General features: G+C 47.4%; 1 protein-coding gene and 1 pseudogene across 1 annotated transcript; both read left to right on the top strand.

Moving 5' to 3' along the window:
- The first annotated feature begins 1,260 nt into the window (after nucleotides 1-1,260).
- Nucleotides 1,261-15,218, top strand: qsox2 (quiescin Q6 sulfhydryl oxidase 2). Its single transcript, XM_038703287.1, has 12 exons — nucleotides 1,261-1,834; nucleotides 5,621-5,721; nucleotides 5,813-5,861; nucleotides 7,025-7,130; nucleotides 7,458-7,548; nucleotides 7,635-7,780; nucleotides 10,226-10,378; nucleotides 10,471-10,600; nucleotides 10,884-11,006; nucleotides 11,095-11,245; nucleotides 12,576-12,764; nucleotides 13,536-15,218. The coding sequence occupies exons 1-12, from the start codon at nucleotides 1,597-1,599 to the stop codon at nucleotides 14,075-14,077; spliced, it is 2,019 nt and encodes a 672-aa protein (XP_038559215.1). The 5' UTR covers nucleotides 1,261-1,596; the 3' UTR covers nucleotides 14,078-15,218.
- Nucleotides 15,219-20,816: 5,598 nt separating this feature from the next.
- Nucleotides 20,817-24,934, top strand: part of LOC119891553 — a 14,429-nt pseudogene continuing 10,311 nt past the window's right edge.

The raw sequence follows: 24,934 nt of genomic DNA on the forward strand, positions 1-24,934 counted from the left end.
CTTGTTTATTCAGAAGCTCTGTTGGATGAAAGATAACTTATAGCGGTTACTTTTACATCTGCTGGCTCTGTAGCGTTTCCCTGAAGGTAAAACGTCTGTTCAGAGTGCAGAATGTGGGAAGAGTCCTTCAGAATGTTCTGTGCCTGAGAGACCACCGTTTTCTCAAAGATGGTCTGAAGGGAAGTGCAGTCTGGTTTTCCCACAACCTTCATCGCAGCTTGTATTAGTCTTTGCACTGGACGGTAAAGGTGCCAAACCAGGATCTGATCAGACTTTCCAGCACGGCGTTGTAAAATAAAGTCATGATGTTGGAACCCACCCTAACCAGTCTCAGTCTGTGGGGAAAATGCAGTCTTTGGGCCAGTTTTGCACACAAACACTCGACATGTTGTGTCAGTTACCGCCAATGACTGCATCGTCACATAGTCTCACTTCCCTGGAGTCATTTATCATCTCTTTAGCTTTCACATTAGTACACATTCACATGCACAGTACAAGTGTGGGCTGTAAGTATTATTTGCACGGTACAGAATATTTTCATAAAAAATACTATGTCAAAATCCTGCTCAGCAGCATCGTGTTTCTGCTTTTCAGGACTTACGAGACCCAATCAGAGAGCCGACCGCGAGCGGCTGCGCCATCAAGTTTTGGCCCTTCTGCACTGAATGGCCCTCCGGAGTTTTGCAACGCAAATTGGGGTCGGCAGCATTTCCAAACTTCTCCGTTTTAGGTCTTTGATTTCGCCGTCGTAGTCGGGAGGGGAGGTGCAAACGTAGCAGTTTTACATGTACAGTGCAAACAAAGATGAAATTAACAGACTCCGTTTAAACAAATTATAATTACATACATTTTATTCAAGATTGTTTGGTTCATTTTTATGACAGTCTGGTAATAAAAGTTACAAAATAGCTTGAAATCTGATAAAATGACATAATTTTAGACTGTGGTGTCTCACCTTAATTACATCAACTCCGATTCCCATTCAAATTATTGGGCATGAATTTATAGCAACAAAAAGTGTGTGTATATACATATATTAAAAATTAAAATAAACTAAGTAAATGACACTCAATATTTCACAAGTCAATAATAAACATTTTAAGACATTTAACCAGTTTACAACGTTTAAATCTGCTCCGCCACTCATCAAAGTTATCAACATCCTCTGAGGCTGAGATCTCACCCTGAACACACCACGGGTCAGTCTCGTCAGTTCTCGCGTTATTTTCTCGGCCTGAGAGAAAAAGATCGTCTCTTGGGCAAAAAAAAACGGGATCCACGGCTTAAAGTCGTGGAGCCGTTACCATAGAAACTCCACCCGATCCTGCCATAAATCAGTATTTGTCGCGTGTTAATAACTGTTACTGGGTAGTTTTTTATTCTACAATCACACGTGTTTACTTTAGTTTGGAGGCCGTCGTGTGAATCCCGCTCGGAGTGAGACGTCTGCTCTCTGCTGAAAAACACACGTAGCCGCTCTCATGTCTGCGCGGCGCTCTCTGCTCCTTTTCGGCAGAACCTCTCCAGCTGTCTGACGGCTCGCTCTCGGCTCGGCTCGCTCTCGGCTCGGCTCGTGTCTCTATCCGGACCGCAGGGATGCTCCGGTTCTGGTTCAAAGCGGCGGCGGTCTGCCTCTGGCTCTTCCCCGGGTGTGTGGCGGCCGCCGCCCGGCTGTACACGGAGGAGGACCCGCTGGTGATCCTGAGCAGCGGCAGCCTGAAGTCCTCCGTGACGAACTCGTCCTCGGCCTGGCTGGTCCAGTTCTTCTCCTCCTGGTGTGGACACTGCATCCAGTACTCCAGCACGTGGAAGGCCCTGGCCCAGGACGTCAAAGGTACCGCAGCAAACACACACGGCTCGGTTCCGCCGCTGCTATTCGCCTTTTAAACAGCACCGCCAGACTCTATTCAAAATATGACTGTTTTTGCTTTATTACTGGCTGATTGCTAAAAACAACGCCACTTCTTAAAGTTTCTCTCTGTGTTTTCTGATTCTAATATATTCTGCTTTAGTCCGGCATTAAAACAATCTAAATTTCATCAGGTTATTACAGTAAAATCTCAACAACAGGTCATGTTACACACGCTTGCTTAAGTGTTTTAAGTTGTGGGAAGCAACTTAAAAGTAGCAGATTTTTGAATGAAGTTCTGAGTGACTGCTTAAACGTTACAATAATGACAAGAGTTTAAACCAGCTAAGAGTAACTTACTTTAGAAAATGCTCCCCTAATATTTATCAGAATAAACGCGCATTAATTAAACAGCTGTTGGCTAAAACTAGCTGTGTGCCACCTGTTAACACGGCTTGGTTCCTCTTTTGCCGTTCTCCTTTGTAAACGGCACCACCAAACTCCATGTAAAATATGACTTATTTACATTATTCCTGGTTGATCGGTAAAACGACGAAGTTTCACTCTGTGTTTTCTGATTATATGATATCCCACTTTAGTTCGGCATTAAAACAATCAGGCCATTACAGCAAAATCTCAACAACAGGTCGTGTGACACACGCTTTGATAAATGTTTTAAGTTGTGGGAAGCAACTGAAAAGTAGCAGGTTTTTGAATGAAGTTCTGAGTGAGGGCTTAAACGGTACAAGAGAGAAGAATTGGCTAAAACTATCTTGGATTATTTGACTCCTCGGCTCTGATAATCACTGGTATTTGTAGTGTGGTTTATTTGGATCGTCTGATGTGACGCAACTTTATTTAGGAACATTTGAGCAGAGGATGAAGTGAAACAGCTGTTAGTTTAAGTTGTCAGGTTTTAGCCTCAGTCACACATCTAATCAGTTATAATATTATTTTAGTTGTTTACAGTTCACTGTGTGTGCTCTAATGAAGGGGTCGATGGTTCCTGGTATTAATCACTTTTTGGGCTTTTCATCGTCACGTGTCCTGAAAACAAAGCAGCTGTGAAGAAATAATATTTAGTTTAGTTTGCTAATGCTTCTCAGTCTGCGTTTCATTTGTAGGAGATTTTAGGACCAGTTTTTAGTTAATTACTCAGTTACTTGTTCAGAGACACCAACACACAGACCTGGAGGGTTTCCCATGCAAACACACACAAGCAGTAACACACACACACACACGCAGTAACACACACACACACACACGCAGTAACACACACACAGTAACACACACACGCAGTAACACACACACGCAGTAACACACACACGCAGTAACACACACGCAGTAACACACACACGCAGTAACACACACGCAGTAACACACACGCAGTAACACACACACGCAGTAACACACACACGCAGTAACACACACACGCAGTAACACACACGCAGTAACACACACACGCAGTAACACACACACGCAGTAACACACACACGCAGTAACACACACGCAGTAACACACACACGCAGTAACACACACGCAGTAACACACACACGCAGTAACACACACACGCAGTAACACACACACGCAGTAACACACACGCAGTAACACACACACGCAGTAACACACACACGCAGTAACACACACGCAGTAACACACACGCAGTAACACACACACGCAGTAACACACACGCAGTAACACACACACGCAGTAACACACACACGCAGTAACACACACACGCAGTAACACACACACGCAGTAACACACACACGCAGTAACACACACACGCAGTAACACACACGCAGTAACACACACACGCAGTAACACACACACACGCAGTAACACACACACACGCAGTAACACACACACGCAGTAACACACACACGCAGTAACACACACGCAGTAACACACACACGCAGTAACACACACACGCAGTAACACACACACGCCAGCCTGTGGGAATGTGTCTGCTGTGTTTAGTCTCAGTCTGCCTCCCAGTCTCTGGGGAATCGTCCAGCAGGAGACCAGCTGCCCCTCTAACACACAGGGACACATTTTCTTTATGTGGACCTGCTGTCGCAGTCAAAGGACATCTAAGGGACAAAGACCTGCCCCCCCCACCCCCTCCGACAGCTGGAGACACCACCCGTGTTGGTTCCACCATCGCCGTCTCTGACATAAAGCGCCCTCTAACTGTAACCTGAACCCTGAACCAGGTCTTAAACAGGTCCAGTTCTCCTTTAGTGTGTTATTAATCTTTGTTGTGCGTGTAACAGGGTTGCAGAGTGACACAGAGGAACAGGTTTCTGTTCTCCCACAGAAACCTCTGCTGCTGAACTCAGCTGGGCAATAAAACCGTGATGATGATAATAATTATCACAGGATCATTTTCCTCAATAACGATAAAAAGTTCAATTGATGTTTGATTTATTTCATCTGAATCACAAACGAATCAGCACTTCATCTCTCTGTTCTGATGTTTGTTCTGTTGCGTTAAAGGGACTGAAAAAGATTTACTAAGTACAGCTTTGAAAAGAGATTTTCTCAGAGTAGTTCTGAATGTTCGGCCTCAGATTTGGAAAGTGATCCGCTGTGTGTTTGTTCTGAGCAGAAAGAAAAGTTTAACCTTCTTTAATTTTCACCCAGGAGCTAAAATCAGCCTTTAAACCTGAAAGAAATAATGATTTGACTTTTATCCTGATAATTATCATTTTGGCCGTACCGCCCAGCCCCACTTTAAATGGTTCTGATAAATATGTTAAATAACAAATGAAAGGTTTACTTGCACGGTAAGAAAACCCTCACCAGTTTGTTGTTAGTTGGCGCCACAAGTCAATGAGAGCATCTGGTAAAAATGTTCTGGAAAATAACAACAAGAAATGTTTAAAAAACAAAGCTAGAGGAAGAGAGAGGTTTATTTCCACAACAACGAAACATGTAAATCTAGAAGAAACTGTCGTGGAAATGATTTACTTGGTGAGGGTTTGAGCAAAGAATTGGGTTACAACCAACCGCTGTCTCTGAAGAATTTATTAATAAGAGAATAAACAGAGAAGGTCTACAACACATATACAGTCCAGAGACCTGCTGGTCAGAGCGGCTTGAGGATGCATCCTCATCTATGTTTTGGGGAACAGAGATCCTCTCCAGGCCTTGAATGTACATTCCTGGAGAGGAAAACAATCTCAGAGCTCTGACCTGAACCCCAGTAAATGTAGACGGACTACCATGAGGCGTATAGAAGACGGAAAGGTGAAGGATAAAACACAATACAGATATATAACCAGAATAGTGATAATAATATTAAAAGATTAGATGTAAGAGCACACTAGTGTCTGCCATAACAGAAAGTAGTGTGCGTTGTTCCAGAAACATTAACTTAAGCTGAAATGACCCCAGAACATTGACCAGCTTGTTGACACTGGTTCTTCTTGGCCCAGTTTTCTGTCCTCTCCCTGTGGACGGGACAAAAGAGGAGGGAAGACTGAATCATGACTCAGCAGGGACCACGTGACAGGAGACCGGTTGATCTGAGAGCAGCGCCGATTCTGTCAGCGGGTTAGAGTCTGATCTGCCTCCTTAAAAACATTTCCACTGTAAAGTGCTGCAGAAAAAGTCATCCGGCCCCCGAAAGTACAACTGTTTGATATATTTCTGAGTCTTTCTCTGGTTGCTGCAGACAAAAAGCAGTTTCTGCTCTGAAGCTGGTTTGTTGTGCTTGTCAGGACCCGCCCTCCTCTGCCCTGATTGGCTTCTGTTTCTGTTTCTCAGACTGGCAGCAGACCATCAGCGTGGCCGTGCTGGACTGCGCTCAGGAGGAGAACTTCGACGTCTGTAAAGAGTTCAGCATCAAGTTCTACCCAACCTTCAAAGTACGTCACAGTACTACCTGCAGAGTACTAGTACTGCGTACTGACAGTGTGTATTGACATGTAATGATATTATCGATCTGTTTGTCTCCAGTATTTTCGGGCTCACAGTCCAGAGACAGACAGAGGGACGACCTATAGAGGTGAGACACTCTTACGCCTCCTGTCTTCACCTCCTGTCTCAGGCCTCCTGTCTGAATACCTGTCTTCCTGTCTCACGCCTCCTGTCTGAATACCTGTCTTCCTGTCTCACGCCTCCTGTCTCATGCCTCCTGTCTGAAAACCTGTCTCCGCCTCCTGTCTGAAAACCTGTCTCCGCCTCCTGTCTCACGCCTCCTGTCTGAAAACCTGTCTCCGCCTCCTGTCTCATGCCTCCTGTCTGAAAACCTGTCTCACGCCTCCTGTCTCACGCCTCCTGTCTGAAAACCTGTCTCCGCCTCCTGTCTCATGCCTCCTGTCTCACGCCTCCTGTCTGAAAACCTGTCTCACGCCTCCTGTCTCATGCCTCCTGTCTGAAAACCTGTCTCACGCCTCCTGTCTGAAAACCTGTCTCACGCCTCCTGTCTGAATACCTGTCTCCGCCTCCTGTCTGAATACCTGTCTCCGCCTCCTGTCTGAAAACCTGTCTCACGCCTCCTGTCTGAATACCTGTCTCCGCCTCCTGTCTGAAAACCTGTCTCACGCCTCCTGTCTGAATACCTGTCTTCCTGCCTCACGCCTCCTGTCTCATGCCTCCTGTCTGAAAACCTGTCTCCGCCTCCTGTCTGAAAACCTGTCTCCGCCTTCTGTCTGAAAACCTGTCTCCGCCTTCTGTCTCACGCCTCCTGTCTGAAAACCTGTCTCACGCCTCCTGTCTCACGCCTCCTGTCTGAAAACCTGTCTCACAACCTGTCTCACACCTCCTGCCTCACGCCTCCTGTCTCACGCCTCCTGTCTGAAAACCTGTCTCACGCCTCCTGCCTGAAAACCTGTCTCACACCTCCTGCCTCACGCCTCCTGTCTCACGCCTCCTGTCTGAAAACCTGTCTCACGCCTCCTGTCTGAAAACCTGTCTCACACCTCCTGCCTCACGCCTCCTGCCTCACGCCTCCTGTCTGAAAACCTGTCTCCGCCTCCTGTCTCATGCCTCCTGTCTCACGCCTCCTGTCTGAAAACCTGTCTCACGCCTCCTGTCTCATGCCTCCTGTCTGAAAACCTGTCTCACGCCTCCTGTCTCATGCCTCCTGTCTTCACCTCCTGGCTCACGCCTCCTGTCTCACGCCTCCTGTCTCATGCCTTCTGTCTCACGCCTCCTGTCTGTCTCCAGGTGCAGACAGAGAGATCCAGTCAGTGAGACAGGTGATGGTGAACATCCTACAGAACCACACCAAGCGGGAGTGGCCCGATCACTGTCCTCCACTGGACCCGTACAGGTACCAGAACCAGAACCTGATTCTGAACGCAGCACGACTCATCACGCACCAGCAGCCCCGTAGACAAAATCAGAAAATAGAAAACGACTTTGCGCCAGAGGTCCTGAAAGACGATAAAGATGGAAACGTTTTCACGTTTTCATCGGAGCTGAGATGTTTTTCAGTCGATGTAGGGAGGAAGTCGTGCTGCCGCACAGACCAGGTGTTTCAGGTGTTTCTGTCCCAGCGTTTGATTTATTGAGAATTTCAGCACCTGTAGCCAGACGTGCTTCTTAGAGACATCAGCTGCCCTTTAAACTGAGAAAATAATAATGAATCTGTGTGCAGCTCTGCAGAGCTGCTGCCTCTGCTGGGTCAGAGGTCGGACCACTACACCGCCATCATCATCGAGGACCCGGACTCCTACGTAGGACGAGAGGTGGGACCATGAAGGAGGAGACGGTTCAGCCTGAGCTCCAGAGCCGAGGATCTAACTGTCTCTCTCTCTACTTGTCTGTCTCTCAGGTGATCCTGGACCTGCAGCAGTACTCGGGTGTGGAGGTAAAGCGAGCTCTGAGCTCTGACCGCCCCCTGCTGGACGCTCTGAAGATCACAACCTTCCCCTCCGTCTACCTGCTGCACCCGAACGCATCGCACTCGCACCTGCACGTGTGAGTAGACGCACACACAGATAAAACCCAGAGGTGATGAAAGACTCTGCGTTCAGGTGTAACGACAGGAAGTCAGAGACTGCAGTGAGTCAGCAGGTGAAGCTGCAGCGGAGACTCACTTTAAGGGGCTTTCACACCTCGTTCGGTCCGGACTTTTCAGCTTGATGCCAAAATCACAGGTGTGAAACCTCCAGCCGAAATTTGGTCCGACGACAAGAGGAAGGAACTGAACCATGGTCCAGTTCCTTCCTCTTGTGAAAGGATTTTTACGATGGTTCGGACTCTCAGACTATTTACAGGACGTTCGCTGGTTCCCACAAACCGGAAATAAACAAATTCACAGAGAAATGCTCTGAAACAAGGTCTGAAACAAGGTCTGGACTTTCAGAAAGTCCTCTAAAACATGCAGACAGGTGGATGCAGTTTGCTTCAGAACAGAGTCAGAACTCTGCGACTTCACTTCCCAGAAGACGTCCAGAACAAAGGTCCAGAACTCCGCTGAGAAACCAGAGAGAGACGCTGCAGGACTTCCTGAGAGTGGTCATGTGTTCAGGTTTCAGTATCACAGCAGTCTGTACGTTTTGCTAAACTGCTAACGATGGTCACGCCCTTTTGACATTTAGTCCTTAAAGGTTCATAAAACCAGCTGTAAAGAGTTTGGACTGATCCACAGTCAGACTGTCGAACAGAGGAAACTGAAGAAACAATCACAGCAACCTTTCCCCAAATCTGACCTCTCCTCTCTGCTTCCTGCTAAACGTTGTCCCATGGCAGCAAACTCCCCTCCTTGTTCAGAAGACGCGGCAGACGTCTCGCATTTACCTGCAGAAATAACAGCAAAGGACCGTGAAGACCAGGATCCAGATCTTCTTGTTCTGCAGAACGTGCAGTATCGTGGTCCAACAGAAAGGAAATCATCTCCTGACAAACGCTTTGAGAGAGAACGTTAGAAACACACGGAGGACGTCGGAGAGACACCGAGACACAGGCTGCTGCACCCGGTCAGCTGGGTTAAATCTGCAGGGTCCTGGAGGGACAGTTTAAAGAGGTCGTATATTCTGCTCATGTTCAGGTTCCTCATCTTATTCAGGTGTTTGTACCAGAGCAGGTTTCCATGGTTATACATTTGTCATACTGCACATTGCTGCAGCTCCTCTTTTCAGCCTGTGTTGAAGGCTTCGTTTTAGCTATGGAGTGATACATCTGGTCTCTAAATGATCTTTGTTGGGAGTTGCACATGCTCAGTTCCTAGTTAAGGACTACTAGCCAATCAGAAGCAGAGAAGGGCGGGTCAGCGAGAAGCCGGTAAACGGCTCGGGTTCAGCCGTACGTGTTGCCGACCGGCTCGGCAACACGGACTGGAGCGAGAGTTTCAGAGCGGTGAGTTATTAATCTGTATCCATAAAGTTTTAACTGAGCTCTGTCTCTACATCACAGGAACAACTTTCTGTCCACTGACTGCCTGGAGGGTAGCTAGTGTTTGGAAGGGAGAGGAGAGCTGTGTGCTGCAGCTCGCTGTTTCTGAGGGCGTGTCGGAGTCGCCGCTTGGCGAGCGTTATATGAGGCGCGTTTAGCTTTCATCCCTGTGATGTCACAGGGAAGCTGCTGGACTACAAACGAGCTGTTTTCAGTTCAGAGCAGAGTTTTCTGTGAGAGATGGGAACTCACTTTGGGCTTTTTCACTTTGCAAACCTGCTACAGCACAAAAAATGTCTAAACTCAATAAAGGAGAGGGGAAAAGACAAAAAAGCAGAATATGACCTCTTTAAAGATTCAACTACAATTCTGTGGTTCAGTTTTCTCTTATTATCAACAAAACTTTCATCACAATCTTTAGAGAAGCAGCAGGAAAATCAGAAAAAGGCCCTTGAAGTCCTGCAGGGCCGGAGCAGCGGGGCTGGAGGAGGCGGCCTCTCCTTACAGGAACTCTGCTGAAGATCACGTGGACGAGCCAGAAGGCCTCTTAGAAATATTCAGACCAGAATAGAACTTCCTGCTCTGGATGAGAAGCCTGTTCTGGGTTCGGTCTGTGGGACGTGGTGCTGTGTTCGAGTGCTCGATCGCAACAATCGATCCTGGATGATACCAATGTCAGGACACCTGTCTGAGAACTGAACCGCAACAGAACGCGGGTCAGGCAGCAAGACACCGACCCTCCTGACCTGAACCGGTCCAGGTGTTAAGGACCAGCAGCGAGCAGTTCATGTGAGGAGACCCACCAACATCCAGGAGTTAAAGCTGTTCTGAGGATTGAGGTTCCTTCAGGTCCACAAGCAGGACTGATCCACAGGGGGTCACACCTGATCCTGGAAGCAAAGGTTCCTCACAAATATGCAACAAAGGATCAGTTTCCATTAACGTGTAATATTTTAGTCTCCTTTGTTTCACAGGACTCTGCTGGTCTGCTTTTAGGACTTGTGTAAATGTCTCCTTCTTCTTCTGCAGTCAGAAGCGGTTGCGTTTCTTCTTCTCCTCCCTCTTGAGGACGTTACCTGGAGTCCAGCGCAGGTGGAAGTCGGCCAGCAGCAGTTCCAGCAGAGGCCAGATGGGGGTGCTGCCGGACAGACAGAGCACAGAGCCCTGGAGGGACTTTGACAGGTGAGACCGGCCCGGCTCGGCTCGGCTCGGCCCGGCTCGGCCCGGCTCGTGGAGTCGGGGGGTCATCAGTAAACCTGTTTGTGTCTCTGCAGGTCGAAGGTGTACACAGCTGATCTGGAGTCAGCCCTCCACTACCTGCTGAGAGTCGAGCTGGCCACCCACAGCACCCTGGAGGGGGAGGAGCTGAAGATCTTTAAGGACTTCGTCACCTTGGTTGCAAAGGTGAGCTTCACTCCTTAAACCTGTATCCCAGCATGCATTTCACCTGGAGCTGAAATCACATCATCATTACAATAATGTCTGCGTGTTTCCGGAGACGCCCTGTGGAGAACAGGGCGGCGGCGGCGGCGGCGGCGGCGGCGGCGGCGGCGGCGGCTGCTCTGGTGTCTGTGGCAGTTAGCTGTTAGTGATGTCAGGGGTTCAGTCTGATCTGGACTTGCGGACCAAAGGGGCCTGAAGTCTGCTGGACCCGTCTGACCCCCCCTCTCTGTCTCTACCTGTCCAGTTGTATCCAGGTGGAGGCTCTGTGGTGAAGCTGATGGAGACTCTCTCTGATTGGCTGCTCAGTTTGCCGCTGCAGCGAATCCCCTACCAGGCCGTCCTGGACCTGGTGGACAACAAGATGAGGGTGAAGCTCGCGCACACACACACACACACACACACACGCAGGCACACACGCACACAGATCAGCAGCTGACTTCCTGTTTCCTGTCCAGATCTCAGGTGTGTTCCTGGGGGCGGAGCTTCGCTGGGTTGGCTGCCAGGGCAGCAGGGCGGGGCTTCGAGGTTACCCGTGTTCCCTCTGGACTCTGTTCCACGTCCTGACCGTCCAACACGATGCCACGCCGGCCGCACTGGAAAACACAGGTAGCTGTTTAAAGATGGACGACACGACCAAACCGCTCCAGAGTGACCCTGAAGAGGAGGTTTGAAACGCACCCGGGAGCCGTTTGTTCCGGAGTTCAGCTGACGCTTGACGACATCTGCACGAGCTTCTGTCCGCCGCGTCCGTAACGTAACGCCACGTTTTTTACCGCGTGACGTCTTTGTGCTGAGTAAAGGTGTGAAGTACAGCTGGAAGACGGGAACCCAAACCTCTCTACCCGACGCACTTCCACCATCTCGTTGTATATTTTCCCTTCAGCCTGCGTTCATGTTCTTTCCCCTTACAAACATGCTGCTGCGCGTGGTCACGTGACTCCGCCCCGTCCAGTCCTGCTCAGCTGTTGATGTTCGCTGGCGCTGCTGCCCGACTTCTTAACTTCCATATTCTAAAAATAAAGTCTTAAATTCATTTACAAAGTTCTACATTTTTTCTTGTGTTCGGTAGGATTAAAATGCTGGAACGTTTGTGTTTGGTGCGGCAGCACAGGGAACGCTGGCGTTTACGCCCGCGGTGTGTTCGCGGTGCACGAGCTCCGGAGCGAATCGGTCAGGTGCTGCTAACAAGCTAACGCTAGCTGGTCGACTCAGAGGAAAAAACACACGAGGTCCAACTCGCTGCTTTCTAGCCAGTAATGTTGTGTTTCATTTGTATAAACGCTGTGAGGTTTATCTGCACAATAATCAGACGTAAAGAAAGAACTTAAGCTAAAAAGATTACAGCAGACATCAGTTTGGTTTTACGGTGGACGGACGGCAACGTTACAGAGTTGTTGTTGTTTCCTTTAGCTTGAAATGATCCTTTGGACACTTTCTTCTTCGTCCCTCGCTGTTTTGTCTCGCGCGGCAGTAATAAATGTCCGTGTGAAACACTGCGCTGTGTAGTTACACGGATTAAACGAAGAATCGATGAACCGTGTTAAAACATCTTCCTGTCTTGTGAATCGTGCGCCGTCGCAGCGCTGAGCAGACGGCTGTAGAGGATTAAATATGAACGTGTTCGGGTAACTTTGTAAATAATATAATAAGTTCCTTTTAAACAGCAGAGCAGCTGGGATTAAACCGCTCAGCTGACGGCGAGCGTGAGCCGCGGTCATCGAGCTTCTGAGACAAAGCGCCTAAAGATCTTAAACGTCAGAGAGGCCTGACTGGTCCAGGTCCGGGTCCAGGGCAGAAGCTCCCTGAAGCTCCTGGAGTTTCTCACCTCCTGGTCGGAGCCACGATGGCTAAAATATGTCACTGCGAGAATCCAAAACGAGGTTTTGGATCCGGTCTCTCAGGATCCGTCTGACCCCGGTCTGTCTCTCTCACGCAGGTCTGGAGGCCGAGGCGGCGCCGGTGCTGCAGGTGATGCGTCGCTACATCCGGACGTTCTTCGGCTGCGAGCAGTGCGGCCGACACTTCGAACAGGCGGCGGCGGCCAGCATGGAGAAAGTCCGGACCAGAGAGGACCAGGTCCTCTGGCTGTGGAACCAGCACAACAGGGTCAACTACAGACTGGCAGGTACAAACAGAGTCCATCTGTAGGTCAGAGGTCACGACTCTCCTGCTGATTCATTAAACAATATGCTAACATTGTACTTCCTGTTTACAGCCCCAAAGCATTATGGGAAGTGTAGTTCTAAAACTCAGAGCGCGATGACAGACCCACAGTCACAGGAGTAACTTTGGTTTCACACTTTATTTTCCTCTCTCTCTCTCTCTCGCTCTCTCTCTCTCCCCCTTCCTCTGCTCGCTCTCTCTCACTCTCTCCTCTGTCTCGCTCTCCTTCCTCCTCTCTCTTCCCCCTTCCTCTGCTCGCTCTCTCTCCTTCCTCCTCTCTTCCTCCTTCCTCTGCTCGCTCTCTCTCTCCTTCCTCCTCTCTCTTCCCCCTTCCTCTGCTCGCTCTCTCTCTCCTTCCTCCTCTCTCTTCCTCCTTCCTCTGCTCGCTCTCTCTCCTTCCTCCTCTCTCTCTCTTCCTTCTCTTCCTCTGCTCGCTCTCTCTCTCCTTCTTCCTCCTCTCTCTTCCTCCTTCCTTTGCTCGCTCTCTCCTCTGCTCGCTCTCTCTCCTTCCTCCTTCCTCCTCTCTCTTCCTCCTTCCTCTGCTTCCTCTCTCTCTGTCTCTCCCCTTCCTCCTTCCTCCTCCTCCTCTCTCTTCCTCCTTCCTCTGCTTCCTCTCTCTCTGTCTCTCCCCTTCCTCCTTCCTCCTCCTCCTCTCTCTTCCTCCTTCCTCTGCTCACTCTCTCTCCTTCCTCTCTCGCTCTCTCTCTCCCCCCTTCCTCCTCCTCCTCTCCAGGTTCTCTGAGTGACGACCCCCTCTTCCCTAAAGCTCCGTGGCCGAGCCCCTCCCTCTGCTCCTCCTGCCATGAGGAGAAAAATGGCGTCCACGTCTGGAACCACGACAACGTCGTCCTCTTCCTCCGACATCACTACGGCGCCTCCAATCTGTCTCCCAAATACTCCCTGACTCCCCCGCGACTCCCCGAATCTCCTCCTGATCCTGATCCAGTACAGACCGGCCCGCCTCAGGAGGAGCACCGAGGAGGAGAGAAAGAGAAGAAGGAGCCGGAGAGGAAAGCCGAGGAGAAGCCGGAGCCTCGACCGGGACCCCACGCTCTGAGGGGGGAGGAGAGGGAGGAGGTTCTGGGTGTGGGGGGAGGAGGTGGAGCAGCAGGAGGAGGAGGTGTCTGGATTCTGGGTCTGGGTTTTAACAGCGTGGACATGAGTCTGTGTGTGGTCCTCTACGTCTCCTCCTGCCTCTTCCTCATGCTCCTCTTCTTCTTCTTCAAAGTCCGATCCAGAAGGTGGAAACTCCGCCACTCCCGCCTCCATGTGTGACCCAGACCAGGACCAGACCGCTTTATCCAGGACCAGCTCGAGTTCCAGTCAGGTCCAGGTCTGGTAGGGGCGTATGAAGCGGATCTTTGTGGTGGTTCAGCCTTTTCAGCCGGCTGCTGCTGGTTTCTAAACTACATTAATGGCGTCCCGTGTTCAGCTGCGTGAGGTCACAGGAGGCCCTGCAGACGCCGTCCAGTCCGCCAGACTAGATTTAGAACGTCTGCCCGATCAGCTGTCGTTTAGTTTGAGGCCAGCTGGTTGGTTGGATTTCTAACCTGTGAAAAAGAGAACTTGGCTGCAGGAGGATCTTCGAGCACAAACTGCCTTCCTGTCGGCGAGAACAGTCGTCGTCTTTCAATAAATGTTATCAGAAGTGTCGGCGTGTCCAGAGTAAATATTAAAGGTGCTCCCCGTACCAAGCCCTGAACCGGATCACTCTGGACTGGATTTGTGGATTTTAGTGGCTCAGATGTGGAACCTGGTCTGCATTTGTTTTATTTAAACCGGACGCTAAAGGTCTGGATTTATTTATTTTTACATTTGAAACTCAAACTGTGTCCCGTGAGCAGGTCTGTGTTCAGACCTGGACTGTCCCTGAACTCCACAGGAGGGACGTGGACATGATGGACCAGCAGGACGCTGAGCCTGACATGGACCAGACCTGTACCGGTTCTGCTGTGTTCACTTTGTGCCAAATGTTTAACCTGCTGACGGTAGACTCACCTGTCCTCTCAGGCCCCGCCTCCTCCTCTGTGTGCAGGTGTGTTTGTTCTTCTTTAATTAAACTGTGAGACACGGAGCCGTCCTGATGGATCTGGACAGATACTGAATTTAAAAAACCTGATAATGAAACATCAGCTGATACCTGATCAAGAAGGGTCCTTTAAAAACCCAGATATGTGCAGGGTGGGACGTTTAAAGGCGTTCTGTTAACGATATTTTAAATGTTCAGATTAAACGAGCGTCATTGGAAACTGCAAACAGCTCAGTTTTACTAAATTTGAGTAAAAGGAAACTCCCTCGTGTGTGAAAATGTTTTTATTTTTTTTATTAAATGTGAACATTAATAAGAAGTGTTGTGAGTTGTGGGCGAGCCGCTGTTACCAGTGTTGGGTTGAATAAAATTTGATCATTAAATTACCCTGTCACGAGTCACTACTTCATTTCTGTGTGTTCATCATGCTGCTCTTCCTTCAAACTCCTCGGCCACATGAAGAAGAACAGACATTCATAACATGGTTAGTAATACTGTGGATCTACTGTACTCAACTTTATAATAAAGAGGTCGTATATTCTGCTCATGTTCAGGTTCCTCATCTTATTCAGGTGTTTGTACCAGAGCAGGTTTACATTGCTGCAGCTCCTCTTTTCAGCCTGAAAAGGTGTAGAACTCAATAAAGGAGAGGGGGTAAAAGCATAATATGAGCTCTTTCAACATCCTGAAAACACCTCAATGTGACTGTTTAACAGGTGACATCAAAATGTTTTCAGGTTGTACAAAGAGGTCATATTATGCTTTTTGCCCTTTTCCCTCTCCCTTATTGAGTTATACATCTTGTACATGTTAGAGGTTTGCAAAGTGAACGAGCCCCAATAACATTTTCCGCATTATTGAACATTATTATATTTCCGAGATCGGAGGTGACAAATGAAACAGAAGTTCCTGCTCTTAAACTCGGCTGAACTCAGAGGACGATGAGTTCAGAAAGCAAGGCGGCCGCAAACATTGACTGTCAGTAAAATGTATTTATTTAACAGGGACAATGCCCAATATATGTGCTGTAGTAGATATAGCTAAAAGCTAATTCCCATTTGCAGTCGCTGGGCAGGTGCCAATAGCACGCAAGACATTACGAAAATGTCCTTTGGTTCTAAATCCCATTCAAATAGGATTTTCCCACGGTATTTCAGCTTCAATTATAGCAGCACCTTTAGGTTGAACTGCACCAAATTTTTCAGGCGTCATCAGGGGCCCATGTGGAACAAAAGAGGCAAATTTGGTATCAATCCGACTTGTGATTATGGAGATTTAAAAATTCATGTATGTCAATGGGATTTTTTTGACGTCTTTAATTTGCAATAACAGCCCTGGAGGGTCCCTGGAGTAAGGAGACCATCCTGAACAATTCGGCTCAGGTTTCATGTCGATGCAACATGTGGTTATAGAGGAACAGATAATTGATGTTACACAGCACCACCAAACATTGCATATGCACTCAGCAAGCCCCATTAGTGCACAAACTTCAGTCATTCCAAACCTAAGATATGACATCACTTCCTGTTTTTAGCGTTTTTTTGCTTTTTGCTTTTTTGTTAGCTTATAATTGGGAAATCTTTTTGCGTATCAATCTGGGGAGCGCAAGCTTGTATCAGCTTTGTCCAGAGATGGTCCGTGCCAAGTTTGGCGCCCATCGGACTTGCCGACCGTTTAGGCCGCAGTATCACTTTTAGTGGCGCAAGAATAAAAAAATAAATAAAAACATAAGGATTACAAAAGGGTTCACAACTCCACTGGTTGTCAAATGCAAGACATTGCAGGTTCCCATCCCCACTCGGGCTTAGACCCCTAAAAAGCTGTGGGGTTTTTTTTAGCACTTTTAGCGTCTTAGCGTTGCCTGTAGGTGTGTTGCTACAAGCCTGTAATGTATGAAATACCACGTAATGTGTTGTTTATCAACTGGGGCTTCTAAGATTAGCTGGGTCAATGTTGCCTTGACTTGTCCTGTTGTGTGGCAAATGAAACGCATCCAACTCGGGTTCTATGTTTTTTAAAAGACATGTCGTCGATCCGAGTCCTGAGCTCCGACTTGCTGAGCATTCCCATCTCAACACTGCTCCTGACCTGCCTGAAAACAGCTGGATTGTAGTCCAGCATTTACTTTCTAACCTATCTGTGTCACTATGTAACACGCGGTGTAAAATGCTCGCCTAGCTGTAGCTGTAGCGGTTACTTTAGCAACAACATGCGTTTTGTCTGCATCGCTCTGCAATTACACCACCAAAACACTAGTTGGCGGTGGAACTATAAGTTTGTTTGTGTTGATTTCTGCCAGCTGACTTGGCTAACTTCCGGTTTAGCCCTCCACTGAACTGAATTGCGGGGTTTATGAACTCAAAACATTTTTTCTGGCATTTGACAGCCACTGGTTTGGCTGACTAGTAAAACTGTCTTCAAAGCACGGAGCTCTTCCCGGGACCTCGTAGGAAATGAGATGCTACCAAGTCGACCAGTCACAGTTCTTCCTGTCTGTGTTGCCACAACATGTAGTTAAATTTTTTGGGGAGGTGCATGTCATGCTACGGCATAGGGGATGGCTTAGGATACTGGGCTACACGTAGTCTATGGCATACACTTGACAGGGAAGTATAAATCAGGCTTACGTCTCTGTGTCCAGGGTTTAGGCTTTAGGGTGGAGATTAGGGTTGGGCCTGTATCTTATACAGAGGGCTGAGGGATGAACCGCCTTACTGTCTTCCCAAATCTGTTCCAGTAGTTCCTCTACAGCGTCCTCTTTTGCTTTTGCTTTATGCTTTTTAGCAAAACTCCAGACTTGCGGTATCTAAAAAAGAATGAGCTGGGAATATTGTTATTGTTGCATTTGCGGTCAAATGCAGTAAAATTCTTATCAATAAACCAACCTCTTTGCCGTAACATAAACGCTGAGTCTTTTTGTGGTGGTAAGAAAAGGTGATCAAGTGTCGTCAGAGAAAAAGTTTCTTCTGAATTAGTTCCAGATTCTAAGGGAAGTTTTAACATTGGGATTTTTAACATGAGTACCCAGGTTTAGAGGTAGTGGAGAGGTCAGGAGTGACACAGTGGTGTCGGAAGTCTGCCCGGTATCTCTGTGAGTGTCCAAGTAGATTTGTTTGCAGCCCAGTAATAGTGGGTAAGATGGGTGAGCAGGATTATTTGGAACAAGTATAGGGATCTTGGTAGCACACACTGCTAAAGAAATTTAGAGATTCGACCACCGGGTCACGTCTGTCTTGGTATGGTCTAGAAGTCAGGTAAAGTTATGTTTATGGAGTGCTGTAAATGGTCTTGTTGCACATATCCCCAGATATGTAAAGCACTTTGAATACTTCTAGTGAGTGAGGAGCTTTCTGGGTTTGAGGTTTAACCTCTTAACAGTCCTGTAAAATCCATGCAAAACGCCTATTCAAGGCAGATCCAAAGTAAACTGAACGTGGTTCTTGAACCATCTGGAGTAAATGGCTGGTTTTGGGCTTCTCTGAAAGAAACACTCTGGAGTGGCTAACCCAAAAGTCAGAATGATTGTAAGTGCTACTGGAATTGATAAATATAAGTTTAAACACACGAAAACTAATATATTTTTCATTTCCGCTTGAAAATGCTTGCTAACAAATGCATGCAGACAACTACAGCTGGGAAACACTGTAGGGTCACAGCATAAAGCCTTAACTAATCATAGTTTAAATTTCATACCAATACCATGAAAAATGACTATTTTCCACAGGTTTTTCTGAGTGTATGTCAGCGTATTTTTTCTAAAACGGCACCGCCCCATAGCGGCACACGGCTGCTGCTGCATCATTCCGTCTTAGCCAGTAGCTCGACGCAGATGTGATTTTTTGATGGTAGATCATGAACTTCCTACTCAAAGCTGTATATTGTAATTTGCAGAATTTTATTGGCAACACGAAGTGCCAGTCATTGGCACAATTGCTTGCAATTGGCTGGCCCTTCCTTACAGCACAGGCTCTCGTTGGCTATTGAAGGCTGTGAAAGGTACATGTGAGCTCTTATTGGGGCAAATTAGCTGTCCCTGGGGATTTACTGATGGAATAATGTGTTTTGGACTAAATGTTTTTACTGGATTGGATCGTCTGGACCTTTGACAACGTAACAAGACCGTTTTTGTTGGATTATAATCGATCGGTGGATTAAGTTGCTATGAGGCGGGCCGTTGGAATGTTAAGAGGTTAAAGGAATAAATCATCTGCGTAGAGTGACACCTTGTGGGTCATTTCTCTCCTTCTCACTGATTTCTTTCATGGGAGCGTAGAGTGACAGCAGTCGTGTCCTTGTTGGAGGTCATAGTGGTGTGAACAGAGGCTTTAGGCGGTTTTAGTCCATGTGAAAAAGTATCTTTAACAAAGGGAGCTTAAAATCAAAGGCAACTGGACTTGGTTGAAGATGTTTTGTCTCTCATCCTAGAGGCTTTTTCAGTTCTGGCTGTCTGGCAGTGAGTCCAAGCTATTAAACCTCTGCGGGGTCGTTATCCACGTGATAGATACCACTTGGTTCGTCAGTGCTCCTGGCTGCTGTAACCACAGTCGCTGGAGTCACCTAAGGCAGAGTCTAAACGACTGTTGTTGGCATCGTCACATGAGGCCAGATGTGAATGTTTCTTCAGTCCGCTGGGAAGAGATGAAAGGACGGGTGGTGGATAAGTGGTGTCGCAAACCTCCTCCTTTGTTCAGAGATGGTCTCTCTATTCTGGTGTAAATGGCCTCTTTCACCACCAGAATAGAGACACCATTGTACAACCAGGAGCACTAACGAACCAAGCGGTATCCATCACCTTGATAACAAACCCACACAGGTTAAATAGCTGGGACTCCCTGTCAGTCCGTCAGAACTGAATAAGCTGATTGGATGAAACATATTCCAGTGTCTTCAAACCAGCTGCCTGCGGTTTTAACTCTTCCATGGAGAACTGTGACCAGGATGACTGAGAACCTTCAAAGATGTCTTTAACACTACGTTTAGGTAGTCCCACTCAACGCAGTCAAAGCCTTTTCACCATTCATCTAGAGAAATAATAACTTCATGCTGCGGGGTTGGTTGGGACAAGACTAGACTTGTCGAGCCATGGGTGAAGGACAGAGTTTATGCCCCCGGCGGTTAGTATCAAGAAGAGTTGCAATAAGGTTAGAGCAAAACTGTTCACCCTCCCAGTTAGAGCCATTAGCATTAGCTTAAGATAACGCTAACATTAGCGTGTGCCCTCAACAATAATGCAGCAATTTAAATTATTTTCTTATTGTCAAATGGACACTTTTACACCCACACACACACAATCATCAAACACTCACATGCAGCACACACAAGTCCTTATTCAACATCAGCACCTCCACCTGTCTCTCTCTTTAATACTGGATGGAGAACTTTAAATACAGACACCACGCCTGTGACAGACAGACAGTTAGACTTAGGGACAGACTGTCTCTCTCTCTGTCTGTCTCTCATGTTAGAAACTATTCTGAACTATGATGGTGGAAGCTGAGGCTGCAAAAAGCTGCTGCTGTTTCAGTGTGTGTGTGTGTGTGTGTTTCAGTGTGTGTGTGTGTGTGTTTCAGTGTGTGTGTTTCAGTGTGTGTGTGTTTCAGTGTGTGTGTGTGTTTCAGTGTGTGTGTGTGTGTGTGTGTGTGTGTGTGTCAGCCTGGCACACAGTCGCAGTATGCACGCTATGTACTCGGCATGCCAACTCAGCCTCAGCACTGCAATGCAGCGCTGTGCATTTGGCCAAGTCATGCCACACATGCACACACACACACACACACACACACACACAGCCTCTGAGTGTGTGTGTGTGTGTGTGTGAGACAGTGTACACGTGTGTCTTTAGTGTGTATTTCTGTATTTGTGTGTCTTTAATGCTCTGTAGTGGATAAGCAGTGTAATGCATGCTTGCTCGCCCGCCCCTCACTCTACACTCTGCCTCTATGTCTCTCGCCCTCTCTCTCTCTCCCTCTCTCGTCCTCTGCAGGGCAGTTAGCCGCATTAGCTCCCTCGCTGTCCTCAGATGACTCCTCCTCTTCCTCCCTCCACCTCCACCTCCTCCTCCTCCTCGGCTGTCTGCTGTGTCTCTGCCCCCCTCCCCCCCCTCCCTCCTGTGACACACCAGACGATGCGTTGACTGAGCGGAGGAGGAGAAGAAGAAAACCTCTCCCAGCCAGCCGTCCTGCCCGCTGCATGGAGGAGAAGCAGTGGAGGAAGAGGAGCAGAGAGGAGGTGAGGAGCTGTCTGTCTCTCTGGCTACCTGTCTGTCTGCTTGTCTCGCATCCATCCTCCTCTAACTGTCTGAAACTGTTTCTGTTTCTTCTTTTAAAACAGCTGTCCGTCTCTACCTGTCTGTCTGTATGGTTACACTGTTGTCTCCCTGCTGCCTGTCTGTCTCTCTGAGCTGTCTGTCTGCTCAGACTGTCTGTCTCTCTGCTGCAGCTGCACTGTAAACAACAATAACGCTGAACTGAGCTGAACTCTGAGGCAGGCTCAACTCACCTCTACTGGACTGTACTGGACTGTACTAGACTGTACTGTGCTGGACTCTACTGTACTAGACTGTACTGTACCGGACTCTACTGTACTGTACTGGACTCTACTGTACCGGACTATACTGTACTAGACTGGACAGGACTGGACTCTACTGTACTAGACTGTACTGTGCTGGACTCTACTGTACCGGACTCTACTGTACTAGACTGGACTGGACTGGACTCTTCTATACTGGACTGTACTAGAATCCACTGTACTGGACTCTACTGAACTGTACTGCACTATACTGAACTGGACTCTACTGAACTGTACTGCACTCTACTGTACTGGACTCTCCGGATCTGCATTCTACTGTACTGCACTATACTGAACTGGACTCTACTGAACTGTACTGCACTATACTGTACTGCACTCTACTGAACTGTACTGCACTCTACTGAACTGTACTGCACTCTACTGAACTGTACTGCACTCTACTGAACTGGACTCTACTGAACTGTACTGCACTATACTGAACTGGACTCTACTGAACTGTACTGCACTCTACTGAACTGTACTGCACTCTACTGAACTGTACTGCACTCTACTGTACTGGACTCTCCGGATCTGCATTCTACTGTACTGCACTATACTGTACTGCACTCTACTGAACTGTACTGCACTCTACTGAACTGGACTCTACTGAACTGTACTGCACTATACTGAACTGGACTCTACTAAACTGTACTGCACTCGACTATACTGGACTCTACTGATCTGCATTCTACTGTACTGGACTGTACTGCACTCTACTGTACTGAACTATACTGTACTAGACTACTGGACTGTACGACACTCTACTGTACTGGACTATACATTACTGGACTCTACTGAAATGTACTCTACTGTACTGGACTATACATTACTGTACTGGACTCTGCTGAACTGTACTGTACTCTGCTTTACTGGACTCTACTGATCTGCATTCTACTATACTGCACTATAGTGTACTGGAATCTTGGACTGTACTTGACTTTACTTGACTGGTGATGATTGTGATTGTAGTGTGATTGTAGTGATGGTGATGATGGTGACAGTGATTATGGAGATGATTATGGTGATGTAGTGATGGTGGTATTGGTGATGATGGCGATGAGGGTTACGTGGTGGTGTATCAATGGTGATGATGGTGATACTGATGATGTGGAGGTGATGGTATTGGTGAGGGTGATGATGATGGTGATCATAATGATGGTGCTGTGGTAATGGAGATGAAAGTGATGTGGTGATGGTGATAGTGATGATGGTGGTGATGGTATTGTTGATGGTGAAGATAGTGATGGTGCTGTGATAATGGTGATGATGGTGATGGTCATGATGGTGACGATGGTGATGATGCATATGTGGTGGTGTAGTGATGTGATGATGGTGATGGTCATGATGCTGATGATGGTGATGTGGTAATGGTGACAATAGTGATGATGGTGATGTGGTCATGGTGATTTGATGATGGGGATGATAGCAGTGACAATGGAGACAATGGTGATAGTGATGATGGTGGTGATGGTATTGGTGATGGTGAAGATAGTGATGGTGCTGCATTAATGGTGATGGTGGTGATCGTGGTCATGATGGTGATGACAATGGAGATGATGCTGATGCGGTGATGTGATGATGGCGGTGGTGATGGTAGTAATGGTGACGATGGAGATGATGCTGATGTGGTGGTGTGGTGATGGTGATGATAGTGATGGTGCTGCTATAATGGTGATGATGGTGATATCAAAGTTGGCTATGGTTTAGTGATGATGGTTACGATGGTGGTAGTGGTGGTGGTAGTGGTGATGGTGATAGTGATTATGGTATTGGTGATGGTGAAGATAGTGATGGTGCTGTATTAATGGTGGTGTGATGATGGTAGTGATGATGGTGATGTGGTGGTGTAGTGATGTGATTATGGTGGTTATGGTATTGGTAATTCGGTAATGGTGATATTGATGACGGTGAGGATGGTGGTGGTGGCGATGATAGTGGTGACAGTGGTGATGTGATAGTGCTGATGATGGTGATTATAGTGATGGTGCTGTGGTAATGGAGATGAAAGTGATGTGGTGATGGCGGTGGTGATGGTGGTAATGTGATAGTGATGATGGTGATGGCGGTGGTGATGGTTTAATGATGATGGTGATGATGGTATTGGTGATGGTGATGATAATGATGGTGCTGTGGTTATGAAGATGATAGCGATGTGGTGATGGTGGTAATGTGATAGTGATGATGATGATGATGGTGGTGATAGTATTGGTGATGATGGTGATGGCGGTGGCGATGGTTTAATGATGATGGTGATGATGGTATTGGTGATGATAATGATGGTGCTGTGGTTATGAAGATGATAGTGATCTGGTGATGGAGGTGATGTGATAGTGATGATGATGGTGGTGATGGTATTGGTGATGGTGATGATAATGATGGTGCTGTGGTTATGAAGATGATAGTGATCTGGTGATGGTGGTGATGTGATAGTGATGATGATGATGGTGGTGGTGAAGGTATTGGTGATGGTGATGATAATGATGGTGCTGTGGTTATGAAGATGATAGTGATCTGGTGATGGTGGTGATGTGATAGTGATGATGATGGTGGTGGTGAAGGTATTGGTGATGGTGATGATAATGATGGTGCTGTGGTTATGAAGATGATAGTGATCTGGTGATGGTGGTAATGTGATAGTGATGATGATGATGGTGGTGGTGAAGGTATTGGTGATGGTGATGATAATGATGGTGCTGTGGTTATGAAGATGATAGTGATCTGGTGATGGTGGTGATGTGATAGTGATGATGATGGTGGTGATGGTATTGGTGATGGTGATGATAATGATGGTGCTGTGGTTATGAAGATGATAGTGATCTGGTGATGGTGGTGATGTGATAGTGATGATGGTGATGATGGTATTGGTGATGATAATGATGGTGCTGTGGTTATGAAGATGATAGTGATCTGGTGATGGAGGTGATGTGATAGTGATGATGATGGTGGTGATGGTATTGGTGATGGTGATGATAATGATGGTGCTGTGGTTATGAAGATGATAGTGATCTGGTGATGGTGGTGATGTGATAGTGATGATGATGATGGTGGTGGTGAAGGTATTGGTGATGGTGATGATAATGATGGTGCTGTGGTTATGAAGATGATAGTGATCTGGTGATGGTGGTGATGTGATAGTGATGATGATGGTGGTGGTGAAGGTATTGGTGATGGTGATGATAATGATGGTGCTGTGGTTATGAAGATGATAGTGATCTGGTGATGGTGGTAATGTGATAGTGATGATGATGATGGTGGTGGTGAAGGTATTGGTGATGGTGATGATAATGATGGTGCTGTGGTTATGAAGATGATAGTGATCTGGTGATGGTGGTAATGTGATAGTGATGATGATGATGGTGGTGGTGAAGGTATTGGTGATGGTGATGATAATGATGGTGCTGTGGTTATGAAGATGATAGTGATCTGGTGATGGTGGTGATGTGATAGTGATGATGATGATGATGGTGGTGATGGTATTGGTGATGGTGATGATAATGATGGTGCTGTGGTTATGAAGATGATAGTGATCTGGTGATGGT

The sequence above is a fragment of the Micropterus salmoides genome, unplaced genomic scaffold, assembly GCF_014851395.1.
Source record: "Micropterus salmoides isolate LMB-PRFRI ecotype aquatic unplaced genomic scaffold, ASM1485139v1 Ms_hic_scaffold_7, whole genome shotgun sequence".
Lineage (NCBI taxonomy): Eukaryota > Metazoa > Chordata > Actinopteri > Centrarchiformes > Centrarchidae > Micropterus > Micropterus salmoides.

What these genes read in the sequence shown, in the direction of transcription:
- qsox2 (XM_038703287.1), top strand. Translation starts at nt 1,597, where the DNA reads ATGCTCCGGTTCTGGTTCAAAGCGGCGGCGGTCTGCCTCTGGCTCTTC. An exon ending in CAGAGGGACGACCTATAGAG is followed by an intron (nt 5,862 to 7,024) that starts GTGAGACACTCT and finishes GTCTGTCTCCAG; the next exon opens with GTGCAGACAGAGAGATCCAG. An exon ending in CCTCCACTGGACCCGTACAG is followed by an intron (nt 7,131 to 7,457) that starts GTACCAGAACCA and finishes ATCTGTGTGCAG; the next exon opens with CTCTGCAGAGCTGCTGCCTC.